Below are 25,117 nucleotides of genomic sequence, written 5' to 3'. Positions count from 1 at the left end.
AATCTTCTACCACTCCTTCTCCCTGAGAAAAACAAAGACAAACCACGGTTATGTTTGTGCACACTGCTGACCAGCTGGAATATGAGAACGAAGTGGCTTCCCCAGGCTCCGCTCTGGGGCGGCAGGTGTGTTGGGCGGGGCGGGGGAGGGGGAAGGACACGAGGAGGCTCAGCCTGGTAGGTTCCAGAGAACCCTGAGGCTGATCCCAAGTCTCCCCTTGAGACGCGTCTTTCCTGTTCAGACACAGTCCGGTCATCGGAACTCTCCAAGTTGTCACTCCTGGTTTTCTTCTTTATACTCTGAACTGAAACCTTCATGAGATTTTCACTCCAAATTTCAAATTTTGTGTCACTCCTGGTAGGGTTTACTTAAATGTATATCATGATACCTAGGGTTTCTCCCTCCTAGATAAGCGATAACACTCTTTAAAAAGTTAAGAACTGTCGAAACCGGTGTGGCTCAGTGGATAGAGCATCGACCTGTGAATTGAAAGGTCCCAGGTTCAATTCCGGTCAAGGGCATGTACCTTGGTTGCGGGCACATCCCAGTAGGGGGTGTGCAAGAGGCAGTTGATCGATGATTCTTTCTCATCAATGTTTCTAACTCTCTACCCCTCTCTCTTCCTCTCTGTAAAAAATCAATAAAATATATTAAAAATAAATAAGAAATAAAAAGTTAAGAACTCCAAAAGATATAGTTTTGACCTTATTTTCAAATCCTTGGACTATCTGCACTTGTTTGAAATGCATTGGTAGTTCTACTACAGTCCAACTTTTCACAGCCGGCCCCCCTCCAGATAGTGGCATTTCCTCTTATAAGCAGTTTTCATTTCTGCTTCAGTGACAGTTAGAAGCCGCGCTCTCGTTATAACTACCCTGCTCCGTGACTAACAAGAGACCATGCTTCCTTCGCAGTGTCTTTACGATCTCACACCAAGTTCTTACAGGACCTTTCCATTGAACTAATTCAGATCTCCCACATCACACGTGACCTATCCTCTGGCTTTTGTTCAGTCTAGTCTCTGTAGTCAATCACTTATTCAGAAAATATCGAGTACCTCCCAGGTACATGCCACTGTGCTAGGCAAGGGATAAAGTGCAAATCAGACACATATTGTCCTTGTCCTGATAAAGGGTAAGACAGACACCTATGAGTTACAGAACTGAATAAATCATTGCAACTGTAGTTGAATTCTAAAAGCTGAAATAGGATGGGCTGGGAGACCATATAATTGGGAATCAAACCTTGCATCAAGAAGAGCTACTGCCCTGACTGGTTTGGCTCAGTGGCTAGAGCGTCAGCCTGCACACTGAAAAAAGAGTTCCAGGTTCGATTCCAGACAAGGCCATGTACCTTGGTTGCAGGTACATCCCCAGTGGGAGGTGTGCAGGAGGCAGCTGATCAATGTTTCTAACTCTCTATTCCTCTCCCTTCCTCTCTGTAAAAAAAAATCAGTAAAATATATATATATATATATATATATATATATATATATATATATATATATATATATATATATTTTTTTTTTTTTTTTTTAAATAGCTTCTATGGGAAAGTAACACTGAAGCTTACACTTGAGGTGTAAGTAGGAGTTAACCAGACAGAGTGGGGAGAGCACACAGTGGCAATGAGGAGAGAAGAGAGCATGGTGACATCCAACAACTGAGTGAGAAAGCCAGGTGGCTGGCGTGCAGAGTGATGGGGAAAGGGGCCCCAGTGAGGCGGGCAGATGCCACGCCCGGATCCTAGAGAACTTCATAGGTCTTTTTTTTAGTATTTTATAACCATTTTAATGATTTCTTACTTTCCAAACACTGCTTTCATAACGGAAGTGTCTTACACTTGCACAATATTAATGACTGTATTGTACACGGAAGCCATGGTAGGCTGGTTACACAATAAGACTGCAAACACACAGTGGCACTTTCCTGATGTTAGAAGAGGACATAAGACTGAAACATCACCGAAAGGACATAAAAACTCACAGGCTTAAACACCCAAGTACATTGAAAAATACAGTCAGGGAGAAAATACAATTCCTAAAAAGTGGCTTAGGGCAGAGCCTCTGTCACCAGCAGCTGCAAATGGCAGTTCGGGGTGAGAGCTAGTTCGGATGACTTCACACGACCCTGCACAATGCTGACTGATGCCCCTTTGCAATGTGCATTCAAGGCTGCAGTTCCACGAAGAGGCTCTGAGGTCACTATGAAAGGCAGGCGTACCCTTACCCCTCACATTTGCTATGGCACCAGCTGGAATTACATGCCTTATTCATAGCTCCAGCTCTGAGTATGTGGGACTTTATCCTATATAATAAAAGGCTAATATGCAAATCAACTGAATGGCAGAATGATCCATTACTATGATGCTCACTGACCACCAGGGGGCAGATGCTCAATACAGGTGCTGCCCCCTGGTGGTTAGTGTGCTCCCACAGGAGGAGCGCCGCTCAGCCAGAAGCCAGGCTCATGGCTGGCAAGTGCAGCAGCAGTGGCAGGAGTCTCTCCCACCTCCGCAGCAGTACTAAGGATGTCTGACTGCGAGAGGGCACAGGCTGGGCTGAGGGACCTCCCCTCCTCAAGTGCACAGATTTTGTGCACCGGGCCTCTAGTTATACATAAAAATCTAGAGAGCTCCATAGGTCTTTATTCCGAAAGTAATGAGAACTATTGAAAGGTTTAAATAAGGGTGTGGCATGGTTGGATTTGTTTTTAAATAAACTAGAGACCCAGTGCTGGAGGAGGGGTCCCTTAGCCCAGCCTGCCCCCTCTCAGTCTGGGAGCACTCAGGGGCAGGAGGCAACCCAGCGATCAGGGAAAAAGTGATGCTCCCATCACACCTCTGCTGCTGCCACTGCTGGCAGTGCAAGCCTTGGCCAGCCCTGGGCAGCTGGGCAGCCGATATCCAAGGCTTGCTTGTGCCTCTGGCCGGCCCTGGGGGGCTTTGGGCACAACCATCTTTGAGGGTGTGACAATTAGCATATTCCCTCCTCATTGGCTGTGGGCACCATCATCTTTGAGGGAGTGGCAACAATTAGTATATTCCCTCCTTATTGGCTGTGGACGATGCCATTTTGTGATGGCATGAGGATAAATTAGCATATTCCCTCTTTATTAAATAGGCTAGGATGACTATGGCTTTAGCATGGAGAATAGACTAAAAAGGAACAAGAATGGTGTATCAGTCAGTTATTGCTGCATAACAAACCACCTCAAAACTCAGTGGCTTAAACAAGCATTTGTTTTTTTGCTCAGGTATCTGTGAATTGCCTAGTGTGGGCTATTTCAGGCTACGGGCTGACTATGACTGCTGGGCTGGGTTGGGGTCAGCAGGGTTTAGCTGAAGATTGGGATTGTCTGCTCCACATGTCCCCTCATTCTCTTTGGACTAGATGCTATCTGGGTCATATTCCTCTTTTGATGGACGGCAGAAGAGAGAGTCCCAAGCCAAACTGTGGACGCACACTGAAGACCTCTCCAGGAGTCACATCCACAAACATTCCCTTGGCCAGGCCCTAAACAATGGGATGAGGAAGTACATTCCACCCCAAGGGAGGGAGGTGTGAATATTTGTTGAGTAACACTCTAATATATCAAAGCAGTTATGATCAAGGAAATACTTGATCAATACAAAAAAATTGAAATACTGATCAATACAAAAAACTACCATTTATGTAGTTTTCCATTCTGATGGAAACTACATAAATGGTAGTCTTGCTTTCCTCATCTTAAGCCACATTGCTCTAGCTCCCAAACAAGAGCTTTACTTTCCTCCAAACTCTTGACAGATGCGATGGAAAACTGGTGTAATATTTCCAGTCTAGAATTACTTTGATCATTTACAGAACAGTTTAGGGTCTTTGACCCCAATTTTTTTCATTGGGTCTGTGGATGCAGAACATATATGATTTGTAGGTGATCAGAAGCACATGCAGTAATGTGGTTTTACAAGTTTTAATAAATAAATCGATCCATTTTTGCACTTATTTCTAAGTAAAATAAGAGATGAGTTTCCTCCCATCAGGGCCAACTCCATCTTGCACAGAAATGCTCACTCTTCTGCCCATGGCTCCAAGCTACCTACAAAGTCTACAATATTTTCCAAATGGAAAGGCATAGTAGGTAATTTATTTGGATGGGTTGGCACATTACTATATACTCTCTATCAATTTTATATATAATTTGGGTTTTCTTTTTTTTAAATATATTTTATTGAATTTTTACAGAGAGGAATGGAGAGGGATAGAGAGTTAGAAACATTGAGAGAGAAACATCTATCAGCTGCTTCCTGCACAGTCCCTATTGAGTATGTGTCCACAATCAAGGTATATGCCCCCGAACAGAATCAAACCCAAGACCCTTCAACCCGCAGACTGACACTCTATCCACTGAGCCAAACAGGCCAGGGCTCGTTTTTTTTTGTTTGTTTGTTTTTGTTTTTTACATATTTTATTGTGGTTTTTTTTTTTTACAGAGAGGAAGGGAGAGAGATAGAGAGTTAGAAACATCGATGAGAGAGAAACATTGATCAGCTGCCTCCTGCACACCCCCTACTGGGGAAGTACCTGTAACCAAGGTACATGCCCTTGACTGGAATCAAACCTGGGACCCCTCAGTCCACAGGCCCATGCTCTATCCACTGAGCCAAACCGGTCAGGGCTTGGGTTTTCCTTTTAAAAATAATATATTATTTGAGGGGAAAGAAAATCTGTGGTTGTGTGTGTGTTTACCAAAGTCCTGGTTTCTTTTTAAAATATATTTTCATTGATTTTAGAGAAGGGAGAGGGATAGAAACAACCCAGACATGTCCCCTGACCAGGAATTGAACCAGTGACCTCTCGGTTCATGGGCTGACACTCACCAGGGCCACACTAGTGGGGCAGTCCTGATTTATCTCAAATTCTTGGGCTCGGCTTTCGCTGGGTCCTTCCCTCCCTTCCCTTCTTGCAGTGAGGCATGTGTTCACAGCAATAGTCCTGGGTCTTTAATAAGAAGCTGGCCTTGCTGTGGACATCAATACTTTGGGTGGGGTGGGAGGCTGAGGGGAGAGTTCATGTAACTCGGGGGAAGCTTGTGGGGAGTAAAAGTGAACTATTTTTAGCTGAATTCAAGTGGAGGCAATTCACTTAAAGAATCCAAAGGCCTCAGCAATGTCTCAGATGGACTTTAATGAGTAGTTAGACTGAAATAGCTCCAGGCTCCGGGGGGGCAGAGCAACCTATGGAGGACCTCTCCTGGCAGATAAAAAGGCACTTTTATAGCTTGCAGCATGTGGTGTCAGCCTCTTCCGCGCCCCTAGCACAGCGCTCAGCATGCGGCGTTTCTGCTCATCTTACTAATTGGTGGCTAAATGCGGACAGAAAAGAAAGGGACACTCATTTCACCAATAAGTAGCAAAGCTCACTTAGGAAAGAACAGAAGACAGCTCGCAGAGAAGAGGAGTGAGTCCTTAAGAAAGCACACAGGTGACACTGGTGACTTTTTAAAACTCTGAGCAGGCAATTTCCACTTAATTTCTTTTCCGAGTAGGAGACGGAAGCAGCGAGCCAAAGGGGCTACAGTGTCTGAAGGAGCTGGAGGGGCCAGTTTTAATGTGCCTTCTGCTTCCACCACATTAATTTCATACTATGATCTTTATTTCCCATTACTTCAAGGATCTAGAAATATGAACACAAGCTTCCTTTAGTGAAACCAAACATAATGCCTCCATTTTATTTATTAATCTTAAAATGTTTAAGATTTTAAATACAAGTGGTACTTTTTGGCTTTTATACAGTTCCTTATATTGTAGTTTCAAAGTAATTTATATAGTTAATCACCATTCCTCACAAAAATGTCTATGTGAATAGTTGGAAGATGACATGAGAAAGTGGGGTAAAAATTTAGTGTAAGAATGGCAGAATTAGTATTAGAAATGGAATGAAGCCGAAACCAGTTTGGCTCAATGGATAGAGCGTCGGCTTGGGGACTGAAGGGTCCCGGGTTCGATTCCGGTCAAGGGCATGTGCCTTGGTTGCGGGCATATCCCCAGTAGAGGATGTGCAAGAGGCAGCTGATCGATGACTCTCTCTCATCGATGTTTCTGGCTCTCTGTATCTCTCCCTTCCTCTCTGTACAAAACCAATAAAATACATTTAAAAAAAAAAAAAAAAGAAAAAGAAAGAAAAAAGAAATGGAATGAAGAGGTTCAGGACATGCCCCAAAATCTGGCATGTTGGCATTTTAAGACGAAGGAGTTTGAGACGTGACAGGGGCAGGAAGGATTTTCGACCTTCCCCTGAAACAGGTCATAAAGCCTTCCCAATAGCCGGAGGAAAGGAGAACCTTACCTCCCGAAGATACGGGACGAAGGGGAATCTGAACAAAAGATGTTAAGTTTTCCTGTTTACTACATTTAGCTGGCCTTTGCCCTGTCGCATCTTCCATGACTTTCCGTTCTTCATCGAAGCTAACATAGCCCTGGCTGGGTGGCTCAGTGGGTTGGAGTGTAGATTCAAGGTTGCAGATTCAATTCCCGGTAAAGGCATATGTCTAGGTTGCAGGTTTGATCCCAGATTAGGGTGCGTATGGGAAGTAACCAATCAATGTTTCTCAGATGGATGCTTCTCTCTCTCTCCCTCCCCCTCCTTCTCTCTAAAAAAATCAATAAACGTATATTTGGGTGAGAATTAAATTTTTTTTTAAAAGCTAGCATAAAAACACTCAGGTTTGTTTCTTGGGTCTTCAATTCTTTATGAAGACTCCCATGTCACATAAAACTTACGTTAAGTAGATTTTCTCTTGTTAATCTGTCTTTTGTTATAGGAATCTCAGCCAAGAACATAAAAGGGGAGAGGAAAGATATTTTCCCTCCCTTACAGTAGCAGTCCAACTTTTTCTCCATTTAATATTCTCCAAAACAACTTAATTACATAAATATTTTAATGAGACATACAGTTTACAAGGTTGATTAAAAGATGAGATAAAATCAGAGTTCAAAGAGATCACTTAGATCAAATTGTATAGATCAGGATTATTTCCAAGCATACTATTCTATATAGATACACAGCTGAAATAATGTTTCTAAGAACCCAGCTAACTATGAAAGAGTAACAACTTTGTTTATTGTGAGGTCTATGTAACACACAATTTTATCACTGTAAAATAAACCTCTCGGCAATGCAGCTGGATAGCTGTTATCTATATAAACACTTAAGAGTCTCATTTTTTAAAAAAAGGATTCCATCCAGTATCCATTTTAGAAAATGTGACAAAAAGAGCCAAGTATCGTGTCTGCATACATCAGCCCTCTGTAAATGTCTGAGGAAGGATGGCATAACCAGAGAGGTAGCAGATAGAAACTTTCCCTGCTCCCACACTGTCATTAAGATTTTTCCAAAACATGATTTCTTCTCATAAATTGCAGGATATAATCCCCACCAGGGAAAAGCACATTTGGGTTTTTTTAAACCAAAAGGGCCTAGAGCACATCCCTGTCTGGTGCTCTGATTGGAACAAAATTAACCTGGCACAACCAACCTCCCACTCTGGCGAGAGCAGCATTGTGGGAGGTCACAAGTGGCAAAAGTCAGACTCCAGAAGAGGCATGCACACGAGTGAGCACGTGCTCACAGCTCTCATTTCCCTCCAAGTTCTCAAGCTGAAAGACAGAGCCCTCACTTTCTAAGAATGCAAAGTGGCCGAAACCGGTTTGGCTCAGTGGTAGAGCGTCGATCTGCGGACCGAGGGGTCCCAGGTTCGATTCCGGTCAGGGGCATGTACATTGGCTGCGGGCACATCCCCGGTAGGGGGTGTGCAGGAGGCAGCTGTCGATATCTCTCTCTCATCGATGTTTCTAGCTCTCTATCCCTCTCTCCTCCTCTCTGTAAAAAATCAGTAAAATATATATTTTTAAAAAGAATGCAAAGCGGATTTAGGCATATCTATCTCCACTCCTTTACGTGGGGTCTTGCTCACGCCATTTTCCTGCGGAGGAACGAATCGCCATACCTGTGGCGGGATGGAAAGAAGTGCCACAGGCTGGGGCTAAGGGACTGAGAGTTCACCTGTTTGCTCCAAATGTACAAACGTTCCTTTCATGAGCAAACATGAAACAAAATATTTAAATAAATGAGTATATGCTCAGAGCTTTATAAACCAAATCCAAGGTGCAATTTTCCAAGACCTGGAATGAACTTCATGTATGTCCAATTTGAGATGCTAACAAAGTTATTTGTTTTTTTGTGTTTTTTAAATATATTTTATTGATTTTTACAGAGAGGAAGGGAGATGGATAGAGAGCTAGAAACATCGGTGAGAGAGAAACATCGGCCAGCTGCCTCCTGCACATCCCCTACTGGGGAATGTGCCCACAACCAATGTACAAGCCCTTGACTGGAATCGAACCTGGGACCCTTCAGTCCACAGACCAAGGCTCTATCCACTGAGTCAAACCAGTTTGGGCTGTTTTTTCTTTTTAAAAATATGTGCCCTTACTGGGGATCACAAACATGCACATCAGGACAGTGCTCCTACTAACTGAACTCTCAGCCAGGCAGGTTATCTTTTCTTCTAAAGAAATAATAAAAGCACAACATTCTCTAAGGTCATTATCAAATCAGGGTTAAGGCAATCGTTACCATCTAATCCAGGCCCAATATCTGCTTTTGCCTAAATTACCTATCTCTTTGATTATCATTGGGGATAACTGTTTCAGTTTTCAGCTTGGCTTGATTTAGGAGTATTGGAGGAGTAACATCAGGCTTAAGGGAACATAAGCCAAAAAACATTAATCTCCTCTTACAGGAAAGAATACCTATGTGTGATATGACGATTGAACAGTAACAAAAAGCAAAGTACCCCTCCTGCTAAGACATTTTAGTATAAACAGACACAATTAAGATAACTTAGACTCCTACCCCATGTGTTGAAATTATTCTAAAAGAAAAAATCAGCCCTGGCTGGTTTAGCTCAATGGATAGAGCATTGGCCTTCACACTGAAGGGTCCCAGGTTCAATTCCAGTCAAGGACACATGTCTGGGTTGTGGACTTGATCCCCAAAAGGGGGCGTGCAGGAGGCAGTCAATCAATGATTCTCTCTCATCATTGATGTTTCTTTCTCTCTCTCTCCCTCTCCCTTCCTCTCTGAAATCAATAAAAATATATATTTTTTTAAATCACAAATTCTTGTGGGAAGGCCTAAAAATTCATGGTCATAGTTGCAGTTGCCAGAAGTCAGGTGCAGAGATCTGTAGCTGATGCATAACTTTACAAAGAACCCTACTAACATTATCTCCCTCCTTTCTAACTCAAAAGAAAATTGGTGGTTCTCCTTGACCACCTTTACTTTCAGAAAGTAATTTTTTATACTAGCTTAGTTATTTTTAACTGCAGTCCACTGTCTGCAGCTGTAAGAAATGTGGTCATCTCAGAGGAAAACAAGCGTTAGAAAGCTTCTCACTGGCAGCCTCAAACCTCTCAACGTGCCTAATCCTTTGCTTGCAACAGCATGGACTCCCGTGTGGACTCTTGGGAACACTGCTGACCCCTTGTGTCTGAGGCCTGTCAGCATTACAGTCTTTCCGCTGGGCTATCAGTGTTAGCAGGGAGGGAGGGTTTCAGAAAGAAAGTCAGTTAGGAGGTCAAAAGCCATATTCTAGGGGAACATAGACAGCTGTATTTTAACCTGTGTGTTTGTGACGTAATGAAAATATTAAATGCTGGTTAACCCAGTTTCTAAACCTTTTAACTCCAGGCCAGACAGATTGGGAGCGATTACAACTTGTTCAGGGGTCTGTGGGAATGCTGGCAGTTCCAATTTACATATTAATGCTGGAAAACATTTTCAGAGGCTAAGAAGAGAATTCTTTGGTCCTAATAATAAATAGAATAAGAAGAAAAAAAGAAGGGAAAAAAAAAGACAGATAAGAAAGTGGTTGAAAAGCTGTAGGCAAAATGGTCTGGGTTTATTTATTTATTTTTTTTTGTAATAATTTCAAACATGCCATCATTCACTGTAATAAGATACCCCAGCAATGGTTATGTGCGGTCTTTTTTTTTTTTTTTTTTTTTTCCTAAGATGACTATCCTTGGCTGAGTATCTTCAATAAAAGACTCAACAATCAGAGTTAACAATCCATCTGTCCCAACTCCAGCTCCTTCCTGAGAACAACGCCTTCTATTTCTCGGTTTCTGCCTCTACCGGCCACCTAGAATACTTAGCTTACCTCTCAAAGGATAAAACAAAGCATTGGAGCACAGGGATTGTTTTAAATTACTAGATTTCATTAAACAGCCCAGTTGGACACTTGCTCATTGGAATTGACTGTGCTTCCTCCAGTTCTTAGAAAAAAAACAAGAATTCTGTTCATGAAAATATTAGCTTGACCCAAGGATGTAAAAAAGTTAGCTGCCTCAGCTTTAGTTATTGCAGTTTGAGACCTCCCAAGAGGTCTAGAAGATTAGAAATAGCAAAATATGAGCGGGAAACACAGTTTGCAAGTCATTTAATAACTACAGCTGTATAGAACTCTCGAATTATTTATTTTTCAAATTATTATTCTGAATTAAATATCAAATTTGTGAAACAAAATATATCATATGCCCTTGAAAGAACTGTATAGTGGTGGATTAAAGCTAATTCAAAACTTCTTTCTGCACTAAGGAAGAGAGGGGAACGCACAGTAATCCTGTGGGGTAGGTCCTATTATCCCCACTGAACAGAAGAGGAAAAAGAGGCTCGAAAAGCTGAAGTAACCTATCAAAGATCTCATGGCCATGATGGCAGTGTCTTGCTAGCACTGCAAACTTGACCTCTTTTAAAGGAAGATTAATCTTAAATTGAGTACTAGTTATTACTTATAAAATGACTATATTACTGTGGTTAATGACAAAAGATTTTACTGATGTTGATATAGGAAGTTTAAGGGGAACCAAAATTCAGGACCCTGGGTTCATCGAGGCCCCTTTTAAATACAGAATATTGCTACTTTTCCTCATCCTACTACTGGAGGGGAAGGGGGAAGCTTGCTAAGGCTTAAAACAATAACACAGCAATGCCATTCCTACGTACTACATCCAAAAGAACTGAAAACAGGTACTGACACAAGTACTTACACACAAATGTTAATAGCACAATAGCCAGTAAGTGGAGAAAATGTTCATCAAGAGATAAATGGAAAAACACAATATGGCACCCATGCAAGGGAATGCTTTTCCTGTTGAAAGGAATGACATACTGATGTGGTTTAACCTCAAAAATATTACGCTAACTGAAAGAAGCCAGACACAAAGGTCACATGCTATGCGAATGTACCTATGTGAAATATCCAGCGTAGGTAAATCCAGAGAGATAGAAAGTAAATTAGTGGTGGCTTCAGGGCTAGCAGGGGATGGGTTGTATCTGATGAAAATGTTTTAGAACTAAATGGTGGTGGTGATTGTATAATACCGTGGCTGGACTAACTGCCACTGAACTGTGCACTTTAAAATGGTGAATGAATTTTATGTTATGTGAATTTCACCTCAGTTAAAACAAAAATACACAATAATGAAGTAATGATGATTGGCCAGAGAGCCCTAGATGAAGAGCAGGTAATTTGCTTTTTCTTGGTTTGTCTCAATTTCAATGGGTTGTTGGCCATCATAAACCAATATATGAAAAATTACCCATTAAAAGCTCCAAATAAGGCATTCATGTATCTGAGTTCCCCTATTTTGTCTAGTTGACAGAGCACCTAGTTGAGTTTACAGTTTATATGAAGCTTTAAAGATATTTTAATTTGTACAAAGTGCAAAAAAAAAGAGTATTGAGAAACATATGAAAAAACTATAAAATAGTCAGAGCCTAGGAAACAACACACATGCAAGTGGGGAAATCTATACACAGAGATGTAAACACTCGGGAGGGAAACCTGCTTTTCCTCTGAACTTACTTCGTGTTTCTCCAAAAGCTGACTAGTAAACAGAAATTTGCAGTCACCACCCAACGGCTTTCGGCAAAGAGGTCACACACAGGGAGGGCCGAGCTGCCGCTTCCAATTCCTCCCCCGGTGAAACAGCGCAGGAGGTTAAGTTACTGCAGGAGACTCAACAGGGCTGCCATTGTCCCGAGCTCCAAACTCAGAGGAACAATAGCCCCTATTCATCAGGAAACTTACAGGCTGGGGAATGGTCCCTCTGTGACTACTTTTTGTTAGGACATGGACTTTCCATAAACATGGACTTGTACAAATACATGTTAATTACTTTCAAAGAACAGCAGACATTGAAAAAAACATTTCAATGGACACAAAATGGGGAGTTTGGACCCCCAAGTTGTATCCCCAACTCTCTGATGTGACTTTAAGCAAGTCACTTTCTTTCTGAGCCTCGGTTTCCTTGTTTATTAAGTGAAAATGACTTCTAAGATCACTTAGGACTCTAAAATTCTATGAACACTTATGAGGTCTATTAATGTTGTTGCTACACTATTCATTCCAACACAAGAGGGGATAAATTCTGAGCAGAAGAGAATCATGAGTTCATATCGTTTCATTTACTATCAGCACCTAAAACCAAAGGGCCTTAAAAAAACCCAAAAAACTACTTTCTATATTCTCTTTTAACAGACAAATCATAATGGATAGGTCTAGTGATCCCTCCATCCCACCAAGTCCAGGGTCATTCAAGCAGACTGCCCTACAGAAAGCACAGTGATGAAGGGCAGAAACAGAAGCCACAGGTATGTTTGTCACCTTTTCTTAGGTTATGAATGAACTTGAAGAATCTCTTGGTTTCTTTGCAATGACTCCAAATCCCCAGAAGAAACATGCCATTTACGACAAGAATGTGATCACCATCCCGAGCTTCTACACCGCGTCATTTTTTTGTTTTTTCAACCTCGAAACTTGCCAAAGCAAGAACTTTGTCTCCAGAGCCTGAGAGAGACACATAAATGAAGATGAAAAGGTCGTTTCAAATGCATTTATAATTCTAGGTAAAGAGGCAAAAACGTATCACATACATATTGAAACAGAAATAAAATTCGCTTCCGTTACCAGTGCATTCCCCTAAGCTTTCCCCTTGCCATCCCAATTTCCTTCCCCTCCACACAAACAATCAGCTCCAAGGGTCTCTTATTGGTTACAAATGATAAAAATTTAGTTTACTTTTATATTTACATTTAGATGACAAATATTCTTAAAGCATTAGGCTATATTAATTTAATTAATTATAAAGTATTGTGAAATACACTCAATAAAAGGGATTTATTAAGAACACAATTCTGATTTTACCTCTAAACTCAATCTGAGAAGGCCATCATGTTATCTCACCTACACTATCTGTCTATTGGACAGTAATCCATGTCCAACTTTCAGAAATATGAGATACTCACCGAGGTCTGTAGAGACTCTCTCGAACTGGCTGAGAATAGCACCTGCATTTGCTGACAAGAAGGCCTCATCCTCTGCAGTCAGCTAAACAAAACAAAACAAGTCCAGGGGAGTGGGTTCCAATTTTAACAAGCAGTTCCAGGAACCTCTGCTAAGAATGCCCCAGGACCATAAACTAGATCGCAGATCAAGAAGTTCTGTGCCAAATACTCTACACCTTTTCTCTATGGCTAATGCTATCTTGTATTAAATTAAACACAGGTACCTTCTCTCCAAGTTTCCTGAGAGCTGTTAGGATCTCCACTTTCTGTTGAGTGTACAAGTCTCTTTCCAGCTTTCCAACCATGAGATCTCTATCCATCTACAAGGATGAACACAAAGCAAATGGTATTTAAGCTGCAAACATTCTATGTGTAAAATACAGCTTTTCAGGTCCTCTTTTTTTAAAAATATCCTCTGGTGATTAATATTATAAGGAATTATAGAAACAATTCAAGACAAACATGATAGAAATACTATTCCACAGTTCTAATAAATCTTAATGCTAATCATAATCAGTTTTAGTTACAAACTGTTTAGTAGTAGAGTTTAGGGATTAGGAATTAGTAAGGCAACAGCTTCCTTTAGAGAGGATCTATCCTCTAAGAACTCATTAAACTGAATGAGGGCATTGGTATCAAGTCTCCTGGAACTTGGGTTAAATATTGCCTTTACCACCAGAAACAGTGATAGTATATACTATTCTATCTGTCTGTCTATCTATCTATCTATATATATCTATATATCTATATATATATACACTATTATATATACATATAACAGTATATATATATACACTATTCTGTGTGTTTTGTATATACTACGTATTACACATAATACATGCTCTATATATATTATTTCATTTAATCCTTATAACAACCATAAGAGGGAGAAACTATTATTATCACCATTTTTAAAAAAATATATATTTTATTGATTTTATACAGAGAGGAAGGGAGAGAGATAGAGAGTTAGAAACATCGATGTGGGAGAGTCATCGATCAGCTGCCTCTTGCACACCCCCTACTGGGGATATGCCCGCAACCAAGGTACATGCCCTTGACCGGAATCGAACCCGGGTCCCTTGAGTCCCCAAGCCGACGCTCTATCCATTGAGCCAAACTGGTTTCGGCTATCACCATTTTTTTTACAGGTGGGGAAATTGAGGCACAAGAGTCAGAACAAAATAACTTCTCCAAGGTCACATATCTCTACATGGAGCAGGAATACAAACCCAGGCCAGTCTGACCTAAGTCCATACTCCTAACCACTATCCTACTGAACTACCAGTGCTTGCGAATAACCATTAATGCCTTAATTACAATCAAGTTTAAAAACAGACTTCTTCAGTCAAAACCGGTTTGGCTCAATGGATAGAGCGTCGGCTTGGGAACTGAAAGGTCCCGGGTTCGATTCCGGTCAAGGGCATGTTCCTTGGTTGTGGGCATATTCCCAGTAGGGGGTGTGCAAGAGGCAGCTGATCGATGACTCTCTCTCATCGATGTTTCTAACTATCTCTCTCCCTTCCTCTCTGTACAAAATCAATAAAATATATTTATAAAAAAACAAAACAAAACAAAAAAAACAGACTTCTTCAAATATCAGGTTTATAAAGGCATTTGAAATTCTTAGGTGCGAAAGGCCACACACACACAAAGCAATGCAATGAATTCTAGATGGGATTTCAACTCAGAGCTCCAGAAGGAAGTAGTAAAACCTCACCGGTAGAGTTCAAGTAGAAGTGGTCAGTAGCAATTTAAACTGCCACTTGCTGTTTAACCTTCTATATTCAAAATCAACAGTAACTGTTCAAAGACTAATTTTGACCATTTTTTTTTAATGGACTTTTTTAGAGCAGCTTTAGGTTCACAGTAAATTGAGTGAAAGGAACTGAGATTTCCCATATGCCTCTTGCCTCTCCATTACAAACCTCTCCCACCAGAATGGGACATCTGTTTCAACTGATGAATCTACACTGAGACAGTTTGCATTAGGGTTCACTCTTGGTGCTGTACATTCTCAACTGATCAATTTTTAAACTTTTGAAAAACATGAGCAAATTGTTGGGCTAAGAAAAAAAAAAAATACACATAACATTTGGATCAATTTAAAGAAACTTTACCTCCGCTAACCTTGTCCGAAGCTGGCCTGGTTGTTTCTTTGCAAACAATCTGATGACCTCTGGGGTTTTAAAGGCCTGGCTGATAGCTGCTTGGATAGCCTAGAAATACAAGGGGGAAACTAACCGAAATATTCCAATGAATCAGATGTTGCAATTGATGGATGGGTCTTCAATTATCAAATATTGTTACAATTTTAGTTTCCATTTGCTATTTCTGTGCATGTCACTGGAGTCAAGTATATCCTATATAATAAAAGCCTAATACTAGTATGCTAAGTGTCTGGTTGTCCATTCAACCAATCAAAATGTAATATTCTAATGATATGCTAAGGTCGCTCAACCGCTCCAGGGGGCAAATGCTCCAACTGGTAGGCTTGCTTGCTACTGGGGTCCAGCTGATTAGGACTCAGGGAGACAGACCGGACACTCCCTGGAGCCCTCCTGCAGTCCCTCCCAGGCTGGCAAACCTCCCATATCTCCCTGCTTGATAATGCACTGGTGGGGTCCCTCGGCCTGAGGGATGTCAATCTGAGACCCTTGGGGGGTGTCAGACTGCTGATTTTGGCCTTATCACTGCAGGCCAGGCCGAGGGACCCCACCGGTGCATGAATCTGTGCAGTGGGCCTCTAGTAACTAAATAAAAATCTGGAAGCATATGCTGTTTTATCCGCAAGAGGACACTCACCTAGAAGTTAAACCTAAAAATAGGATAAATTTTCTATCTTAAATATACAAAAAAAAAAAAAAAAAGAAAGAAGAAAGAAATGACCTAACTGTATCATCTAGGTAAGTAATTATGCTTACCAGTTGCATTCCACTTAGTTCATCTACCAAAGTCATATTTCCAGACATAATTTTCTTCAGTGAATCATTAAATTCACTTAGTTGCTCCAGCGTTTCCTTTTTGGTTTCCTCATATTCATCTGCATCAAGTTCCTCTCTGAAGTTCAGTGAATATAACATATAAAACACAGGGTTCCAAGTGCAAACAGCAATGTTAGTATTTGTACACTAAGACTTCAGATACATATATTTACAAAAAATATCTTGGGGAAAAAGTCTAAAAATATCAAAATACTAACGATGGTTGTATTCAGATATTAAAAATGTGGGCATTTTGCTGCAATGTGGTTAACTAAACATTTTTCTTTTATCAAAATGTGGCACACTTAAATCACATAATAACTTCTTTAAAAAAAATATATATATTTTAGCTAAAACCGATTTGGCTCAGTGGGTAGAGCATCGGCCTGCAGACTGAAAGGTCCCAGGTTCAATTCTGGTCAAGGGCATGTGTCTTGGTTGCGGGCATATCCCCATTAAGGGGTGTGCAAGAGGCAGCTGATCGATGTTTCTCTCTCATCGATGTCTAACTCTCTATCCCTCTTTCTTCCTCTCTGTAAAAAATCAATATATACAGCAGATGATTGGATCCAAAAACTATGGTACATTTACACAATGGAATATTATGCTGCCATAAAAAAGAAAAAATTCTCATTGTTTGCAGCAACCTGGATGGAATTGGAGAACATCATTCTGAGTGAAACAAGCCAGTCAATGAAAGAGAGACACCACATGACCTCACTTATATATGGATGATAAAGAACATTATAAACTGAAGAACCAAAAGATAGATATAGAGACAGTAAAGCAACAAGCAGACTGTCAAATTACAGTAGGGAGGTTGGGGAGATCTGGGGGAGATAAGAGATCAACCGAAGGACTTGTATACATGCATATAAGTACAACTAATGGACACAAGCCGGGACCGGTTTGGCTCAGTGGATAGAGCGTCGGCCTGTGGACTGAAAGGTCCCGGGTTCGATTCCGGTCAAGGGCATGTACCTGGTTGTGGGCACATCCCCAATGGGGGGCGTGCAAGAGGCAGCTGATCGATGATTCTCTCTCATCGATGTTTCTAACTCTCTATCCCTCTCTCTTCCTCTCTGTGAATAAATCAATAAAATAAAATAAAAATTAAAAAAAAAACAAAAAACAACTAATGGACACAAAACTCTGGGGAGAAGGGTATGTACGGGACGGGGGGGATTGGTATATGTACAAAAATAATAATTTAATAAAAAAATATATTTAAAAAATCAATATATACCTTAAAATATATAGTATATATATTTCAATTGATTTTTTGCAAAGAGGAAGGGAGAGGGATAGAGAGTTAGAAACATTGATGAGAGAGAAACATTGATCAGCTGCCTCCTGCACACTCCCTACTGGGGATGTGTCTGCAACTAAGGTATATGCCCCTGACCGGAATCGAACCTGGGACCCTTCGGTCTACAGGCCTATGCTCTATCCACCGGTTAGGGCAAAAACTTTCTTTTAGGCAGTCTATTAATCAATGGTATAAACTTGGGCAAGATAGTTAGCATAGCAAAGCCTCATTTTCAGTATCCCCAAACTAAAGATAATAATAGTGCCCTCCGTATAGGGTTGCTAGGAGCATTAAATGAAATATGGAAAGTGCTCAGCATGCAATAGGTACTGGCTGTTATTATCATTAATGGTAGGTAAATTTTGTGCACCTTGAAATACAACAGGAATGCAGTACTTGCCATTTGAGTAAGAGGCTCTTTTTATGCATCAGTCAAACAAAGCATTTATTAAACATTTACTACAAATAACAACAGTTACTATTAATGGAGCACCTACTCCATCCAAGCATTTTGCTGGCTCCTTCATTTGTAATATTTACCATGGCTGCAGTCTTGGTCTTTTAAGTAGTCAAGGCTAAAAATACACCGGAAGTTCAAGTAGAACCTTCTCAGCTTGATAGCAGCAGACTATCGATATTTTATTATTTTAGCCCCTATTGGGGTTATTTGAAATACTGAAGACAAGGTGGGTGTTCCTATTTCCACTTCACATAAATGGAAATGGAAACAGGTATCTGGTCCAAGCTCTCACTGGCTTGGTAATTAGATGAAAGACTTTCACTTCCCAGCCTTTATGACCCAAAGCCTATCGTGACTGGATTTCCCCACCAGACAAAGCCTGTGAAGAACACTGCAGAAGTAAAAGTCACACATGGCCCTGAACTCATGGAGTGTGTAATCGTGCTGCAGAAAAAAGCCATTTTTACAGCATGACAGCATACAATTATACTATTACCTGCATTCCTCCAGATCTTGTAATTGCTGCATTAGTCTATCCAACTGTTCTTCTAAATTCTGCTTCAATTTGCTTGTCTCTGTCTTTCCTCTGGAAGCCATTTTAATCTCTAAATAGAACAATAAACCCACATACAGTATGTAGTTGGTTATCCAAAATGATTCAACATACCAGAAAAATTTTAAATAGGCTATACTTTTTCTCAGCTATAGGTGTGGGGAAGAGAGTGTGCAGAGAAAATATCGATTTTTATATAAAAGTTTAAACTCACCTCACAAAAATGCCTGGCAGTTTTCTTTCTTTCTTTTCTAAGTGTTTTAATTTTAAATATTTTTTAAATTAAATTTTTTTTTAGAGACAGAGGAAGAGAGGGGGAGAAACAGAAATATTGATGCAAAAGTAAAACATCTATCAGTGGCCTCCTGCATGCTCCCTACCAGGGATGGAGCCAGCAGGCAGAGCATGCGCCCTGATCCCTGGCAGGGAGTTGAATTGGCAACCCTTTGGTATATGGGATTGTGTCCAACTAACTGAGCCACACTGGCCAGGGCCTGGCAATCTTCTTAACTGACCTGATGAATTAATTAGAAGTCTTCACTAGTGGGCCTATCTTACCTTAAACAGATTTGATAGATGAAAATACAGATTTATAAAGAAATAGATCAGGTGTGAACACAGATTCATTATAATATTCTTTTTCATTCTTAGTATGTTCCAGGACTTAGAACATTCTTAGACCCTAGCTGATTTGGCTCAGTGGTTGGAGCCTCAGATTGCGAACTGAGGGGTCCCAGGTTCAATTCCAGTCAAGGGCACATGCCCAGGTTGCTAGATCCCTAGTAGGGGTGTGTGGGAGGCAGCTGGTCAATGATTCTCTCATCATTGATGTTTCTATCTCTCTCGCTCACTCTCCCTTCCTTTCTGAAATCAATAAAAATATATATATATATTTTTTTTAAAAAGAACACTCCTAGTATTATCTTGCTGGTCATATGTGTATTTACCTAATATCGTGTGGGCATGAAAAACTTTTTATATGAATTTATTCTTTGAAAACGTGCCCATTTTTCTACTGGATTGTATTCCCTTACTGATTTATATAAGATGGATATGAAGACTGTCTTGCAATTATGTTGTAATTATTATCTCTTGTCTCCTGACTTTAAATTCTACTTATGTGTTTATCACAATAATTACTTTTTTTTAAAAAAAATATTTTTATTGACTTTTACAGAGAGGAAGGGAGAGGGATAGAGTTAGAAACATCGATGAGAGAGAAACATCAATCAGCTGCCTCCTGCACACCCACTACTGGGGATGTGCCCGCAACCAAGGTACATGCCCTTCACCAGAATCGAACCTGGTACCCTTCCATCCGCAGGCGGATGCTCTATCCACTGAGCCAAACCAGCTGGGGCTATGCTATCAACTTTCATCCTTCTCTTGGATCCTGAATTTTTTCTACCTGACACACCCAGGTCTTTCCGTCTTAAGGGTCTACCTCAAGTCCCACCTCCTCCACCATAATGCCTTCTTCGGTTTCCCCCACTCACTAGGTGGTGAGTTATTTGAGAGTAGGGATTTTGATTCTTTATAAACCAGCATCTAGCACAACGCTATACACACAGAAAGTACTGGATAAATAATTGGTAAATTAATAACGAAAAGAGATCACTTCTTCTACAACATTCCACTTTTTTTTTTTTTTTTTTTTGGTTGTTGCTTTTTATTGTTGTTGTTAATCCTTTCCTGGGAACATTTTTTCCATTGCTTTTCAGAGAGTGGAAGGGAGGGAGGGGGAGAGAGAGAGAAACATCAATATGAGAGAGACACATTAATTGGTTGCCTCCTGCAGGTGCCCCCACAGGAGGGCATGGAGCAAACCAGCTACCCAGGTATATGCTCTTGACCCGGAATCGAACTTGTGACCCTTCCATATGTAGCCTATGCTATAACCACATAGTCACACTGGCCAGACCTGCATCCCACATCTTATTCTCTATTTACCACTTATTTATTCCTTGAATTATATGAGTTCATTATAGCATGTTTTCTGTGTCTGCCTCTCCAACTGTAAAAGTTCTGAAAGCAGAAAATTAGTCTGATTCCGCTTAGCCTCGATATTTAATAACTGGATGAAATGTATAAAGGCACAACATATTTTAGGGAGGTAATACTATTCTAAATAAATTTCAGGGAAGATGGAGAAACTTTAAAAGCCTTAACCTGGCGCTACACTGAGATTTATCCCAGAAAGATTAACTCGCTGGCACCATCTAGTCTTCAATAAAGGTGGTGCATCTTTTACCAAAACGGCAGAAATGGTTCTCAAAAGCTAATCTGGAGAGGAAACTACTCATTCATACTCACTTGTCTCTTTAAAAAGCAACAACAACAAACTTTTTAATTTATTTCGGAGAGGAAGGGAGAGGGAGAGAATCGTTGGTTGGCAGCCTCCTGCATGCCCCTTACCAGGGATCTAGCCGCAACCCAGGCGTGTGCCCCTGACCTGGAATCGAACTGTGACCTCCAGGTTCACAGGTTCTCGCTCAGCCACTGAGCCCCGCCCACCGGGCTCCGCTGCCTCTTATTACTCTGCCCTCCGCACAGGGCTGACGGGTCTCATATTGCCTACCCCTCCAGCTCCTGGAGTCCCCGTGCCATAAGCTTGAAGAAAGAGAAACTGTTCATCAGAACTACAAGAAGCTCATGCAAACAAACCGCCGTGGGGTGGAGCTGGCTGGGGAAAGAAAAGCCATTAACAAGTAGTTTTTATTCCCTAAACATAACCTTGGCCTAAAGCAGCCCAGATAGCTCCCACTGGGGCCGCCGAAAATTGAAACACACGTCCCTCTCTTTCTAGGAAGACATCAAGGGGGCCTCGTGAGGGGACGGGGAGGAGGGCAGCCTTTCCGAGAAGCTTCCTAGCGAGGGCGTTACCGAGGAAAACCCCGCTCGCGGACTCGCCTGGAGGGAAGCTGCCCAGTCCAGGAGGCACAGAAAAGGAAGGGCGGAGAGCGCGCCTTTCCCCGTTTCCGGCTGGAAGTGGGCCGCGTTTGGACCTCAGCCTTCCGGACGCGGTCAGGGGGCAGCCCCGGCCACGGCCCCAACCCTGTCTCCACGGGGGAACGTGGAGCTCCTTCCCGCACGGGTCCGGCGGCGGCCGGGCTCGGCTGGGCCCCGGTTCCCGCCTGAGGTCGCCGGGAACCTAACGCCCCGAGACTCCTCGGCCCTCCCCGACCAGAACCCGGACAACCTCTCCAGGATTTCGGGGTTCCCTCCCCGCCTCAGCGCCCTGGTCCTCAGAGTGAAGAGCCAGGGGCCCCGCCTACCTGGTAGTCCCGGGCTGGCGGACGCGCGCTGGGGGAGCACTTCCGCCTGACGCACGCACTTCCGGCCGCCGGGAGCCAATGAGCGTGCGGCCGCGGTGTCCCCCTCGCTGGCGTCCGGGCTGCGGGCCGCCCGCCCAAGGACTCGGGCCGCTTTGCTCTGAGGACATGGTAAGTCCCACCCCGAGCCCGTGAGAAACTCGTATCGAGGGGAGTCAGCCCAGCACCCCGTTTTGTGGCGAGCAGAGGGGAGTCCAGGCGGTGGCCTCTTTGAGGGTCAGATACAACGGTTGCCGAGGCGAGGTCACATTCAAGTTTGGGGCGAGGAGTCTTGCCTCTTCATTCTTTCTTCTCTCTGTGGAACCCAAAACCTCGGTCAATTTGCCTCTGACCTTCGAAACTGGTGAGTTCACCCTGAAAAAATAAAATAATAAAATAAAATAAAAGTTCCTCTAGAAGCGGCGTTTAGAGCTTGGCGGAGGTGGTGGGAGGCAGAGTAGGAAGTCTGTTCTGAACGATTTCTCTTTCCTCCGAAATCTTTTCCAAATCAAGAAAATGCTAGGTCGCCCTAACCGGTTTGGCTCAGTGGATAGAGCATCGAACTGCAGACTCAAGGGCCCCAGGTTCGATTCCGGTCAAGGGCATGTACCTTGGTTGCTGGCACATCCCCAGTAGGAGGTGTGCAGGAGGCAGCTGATCAATGATTCTCTCATTGATGTTTCTAACTCTATCCCTCTCTCTTTCTCTCTGTAAAAAAATCAATAAAATATATTTTTTTAAAAAGAAAAAAAGAAAAGGAAATGCTAGGTCCACCTTCCTGGATGTGGTTTGACACTCACGCCGCATAGAAATAGAAGCCAGAAGCATCGAGCCCCTGGAGAAGGAGACCAGTGAGCTGTTGGGCAGCACTTTGAAAATTACTGAGAAATTAGGTGGAAACCATTTTCTACTGTTGCCCAGCTCATCTCTTTGAAGCGTTTCTGGCAAATACGTCAGAAATGTTACCTTTAAAGCTACTTCTTTTTCAGGCGCCCAGAGTAAACTTCCAGCTGATATTACCAGAGAACTCTACCAGAACGAATTATTCCTGTCAGTTCTGCCTGATGGTAGAATTCCTTACTTCTTACCATGAGTTGTATTTTAGAGTTACAATTTGGGTGTGAAACCACTGTTTGGACCTCAACCTTCAGGACGTAATAACTGTGTACTAGACCATGGGTGTGTGTGTGTGTGTGTGTGTGTGTGTGTGTGTGTGTGTGTGATGTAATCATTTGATAAGTTACTTAGATCTCTAAACACTATGTCAATTATAACGGGAAAAATGTGGATTAAAATAAAGACTGACATACTGGTTGGAATGGTTCAGTAGCTTACCTTGCAAAACACTTCAAATTCACAGAATGTCCTTTGTAAAAGTACGTGATAATTATGTTAATGTAATTATCTGGAATTTCTGGTATGTGGCTATGTAGGGAAGTGCCAACATTTTAAGTAATAGGGGACTTTCAATACAAATAAGGTCAGTGCGAAACCAAAAGCTGGAAAATACATCTTATTTCACCATTTGAAGAACTTGCTGAATAAACATTTACTCTTGTGTACTTCCCCTAATTTTCATGTTGGTGATACAATATTCTATTCAGACATTTGTGTCGGTTTTGGTGTGTGCAGTCTTGAAGCTGAAAGTGCTCACCATACAGGCATCACTAGTATATTTGCCTGCTCTTCTTTCTTTTCTTTTTTTAAATGTATTTTATTGATTTTTTTTATAGAGAGGAAGAGAAAGGAATAGAAAGGCAGAAACATTAATCAGCTGCCTACTGGGGATGTGCCTGCAACCAAGGTACATCCCCTTGACCGGAATTGAACCTGGGACCCTTTAGTCCGCAGGCCGATGCTCTATCTACTGAGCCAAACCGGCTAGGGCCTGCTCTTCTTTCTTAGTGATTTAATCTGATCTAGTGGTTCTGAACCTTTGTGTCTCGTTTATAGTTAATGGAGAATGGAAAAGTATTCCTTGTGCATAAGTAAGAGAAGTTGGTTTGGGTTCCAGCCTTCAAACAAAAATAGAACCCAAGTCCTGGGAATCGGGGAGAAGAAATTGTAGAAATATGTATCAGGTAGGTAGTCATGGGAGAGAGCGTTGGAGAAAACAACCTCAGAACTGAGAGCCAGAACGGGAAACCAGATACAGACACATTTCAGAGATATTGCAATTCAGTCCCAGACCACCGTAATGAAGTGAGCACCGCAATAAAGCAAGTCATCTTTTTCCTTATGGAGGAGTTTGCCTTCAATTGGTAAAATAAAGTAAAAGCAATACCTGTGAAATGAAATGAAATGAAATGAAATGAAGCACAATACAATGAGATACGCGGGTAAATACTGCTTGACAGCTACAGTTCAGAACACTTCAACTTGGACTTGAGATGGAAGCCTACAGTGTGCAAGTTGCTCCAAATAGGTAGGGAAAATGCAGGGCAGATGAAACTTGAGTGACTAACAAGAAGTACCATGAGCCACCCTTGACCGTAATCAAACCTAGGACCCTTCAGTCCATGGTCCGATGCTGAGCAAAACTGTACATGGCTATTTCCTTGTTAATGTATGAATTATTCAGGTTTCTAATCACTAAGTTTTCGAAATATGACTGGGATACAGAAGGTGCTAGAAAATGCCAGTGTTGTGGATAGTGAATGTGTTTCAGTGACTTCCACTCCAGCAAGTCCCACCTGAACAGAGAAGCAGATGAAAGCAGTTATTTCTACTGTGAAGGTCTGTGCCTGTCATCCATGTGCTTGGAAGATATTTACATTGAATTTGTCCCTCCTGCCAATGGACACAGGTATTTTCCTCAGGAAATAGAGGTGTCTCCCCTTCCTAAAGACATTCAGAACACCTGTGAGTATCTAGGTCCTACTTAAAATGCCTTAGCATCTGCGACTACACAGAAAAAGTAAGAAGACGAAACACCATGTGTGTCACTTGGCTGTTTTCTAGATAGTAATTGATTGTCATGATGCACAAGATTGTCGTAACCCATATGGAGGAGATTGTGATTATTTTTCATTCTGTTTACTCCAATTTCCCGCTGTATTTTTAAAAAAAGCAATGAATTTCCCTAACCTGTTTGGCTCAGTGGATAG

General features: G+C 41.8%; 2 protein-coding genes across 4 annotated transcripts in view; one reads left to right on the top strand and one right to left on the bottom strand.

Annotated features, from left to right (window-relative positions):
• Window positions 1-6,902: 6,902 nt before the first annotated feature.
• On the bottom strand, window positions 6,903-22,037 carry LZIC (leucine zipper and CTNNBIP1 domain containing). Of its 2 annotated transcripts, none has more exons than XM_084875849.1 (7): window positions 21,975-22,037; window positions 18,643-18,751; window positions 16,318-16,453; window positions 15,514-15,612; window positions 13,618-13,713; window positions 13,355-13,436; window positions 6,903-12,896 (listed from the first exon to the last, which is right to left on the bottom strand). In XM_084875849.1, exons 2-7 carry the CDS (start codon window positions 18,741-18,743, stop codon window positions 12,838-12,840), a joined length of 573 nt encoding a protein of 190 aa, XP_084731975.1. In that variant the 5' UTR covers window positions 18,744-18,751; window positions 21,975-22,037; the 3' UTR covers window positions 6,903-12,837. The 2 variants fall into 2 exon arrangements, with proteins under 2 accessions (XP_084731975.1, XP_084731974.1); XM_084875848.1 differs by lacking the exon at window positions 21,975-22,037 and adding an exon at window positions 21,899-21,923.
• NMNAT1 (nicotinamide nucleotide adenylyltransferase 1) overlaps window positions 22,022-25,117 on the top strand; it is an 18,022-nt gene continuing 14,926 nt past the window's right edge. Inside the window, exon 1 of one of the 2 annotated variants that reach the window (XM_084875840.1) lies at window positions 22,022-22,142. The gene's annotated coding sequence lies outside the window, so the exon portion shown is untranslated. Of the gene's footprint in view, window positions 22,375-25,117 lie in introns of both variants that reach the window. The other variant, XM_084875839.1, reaches the window with a different exon arrangement.

This window comes from Pipistrellus hanaki, assembly GCF_964339955.1.
Source record: "Pipistrellus hanaki genome assembly, chromosome: 2".
NCBI classification, from domain to species: domain Eukaryota; kingdom Metazoa; phylum Chordata; class Mammalia; order Chiroptera; family Vespertilionidae; genus Pipistrellus; species Pipistrellus hanaki.
Note: the sequence above shows the minus strand (reverse complement) of the source record. Positions and strands in the feature narration are given on the sequence as shown.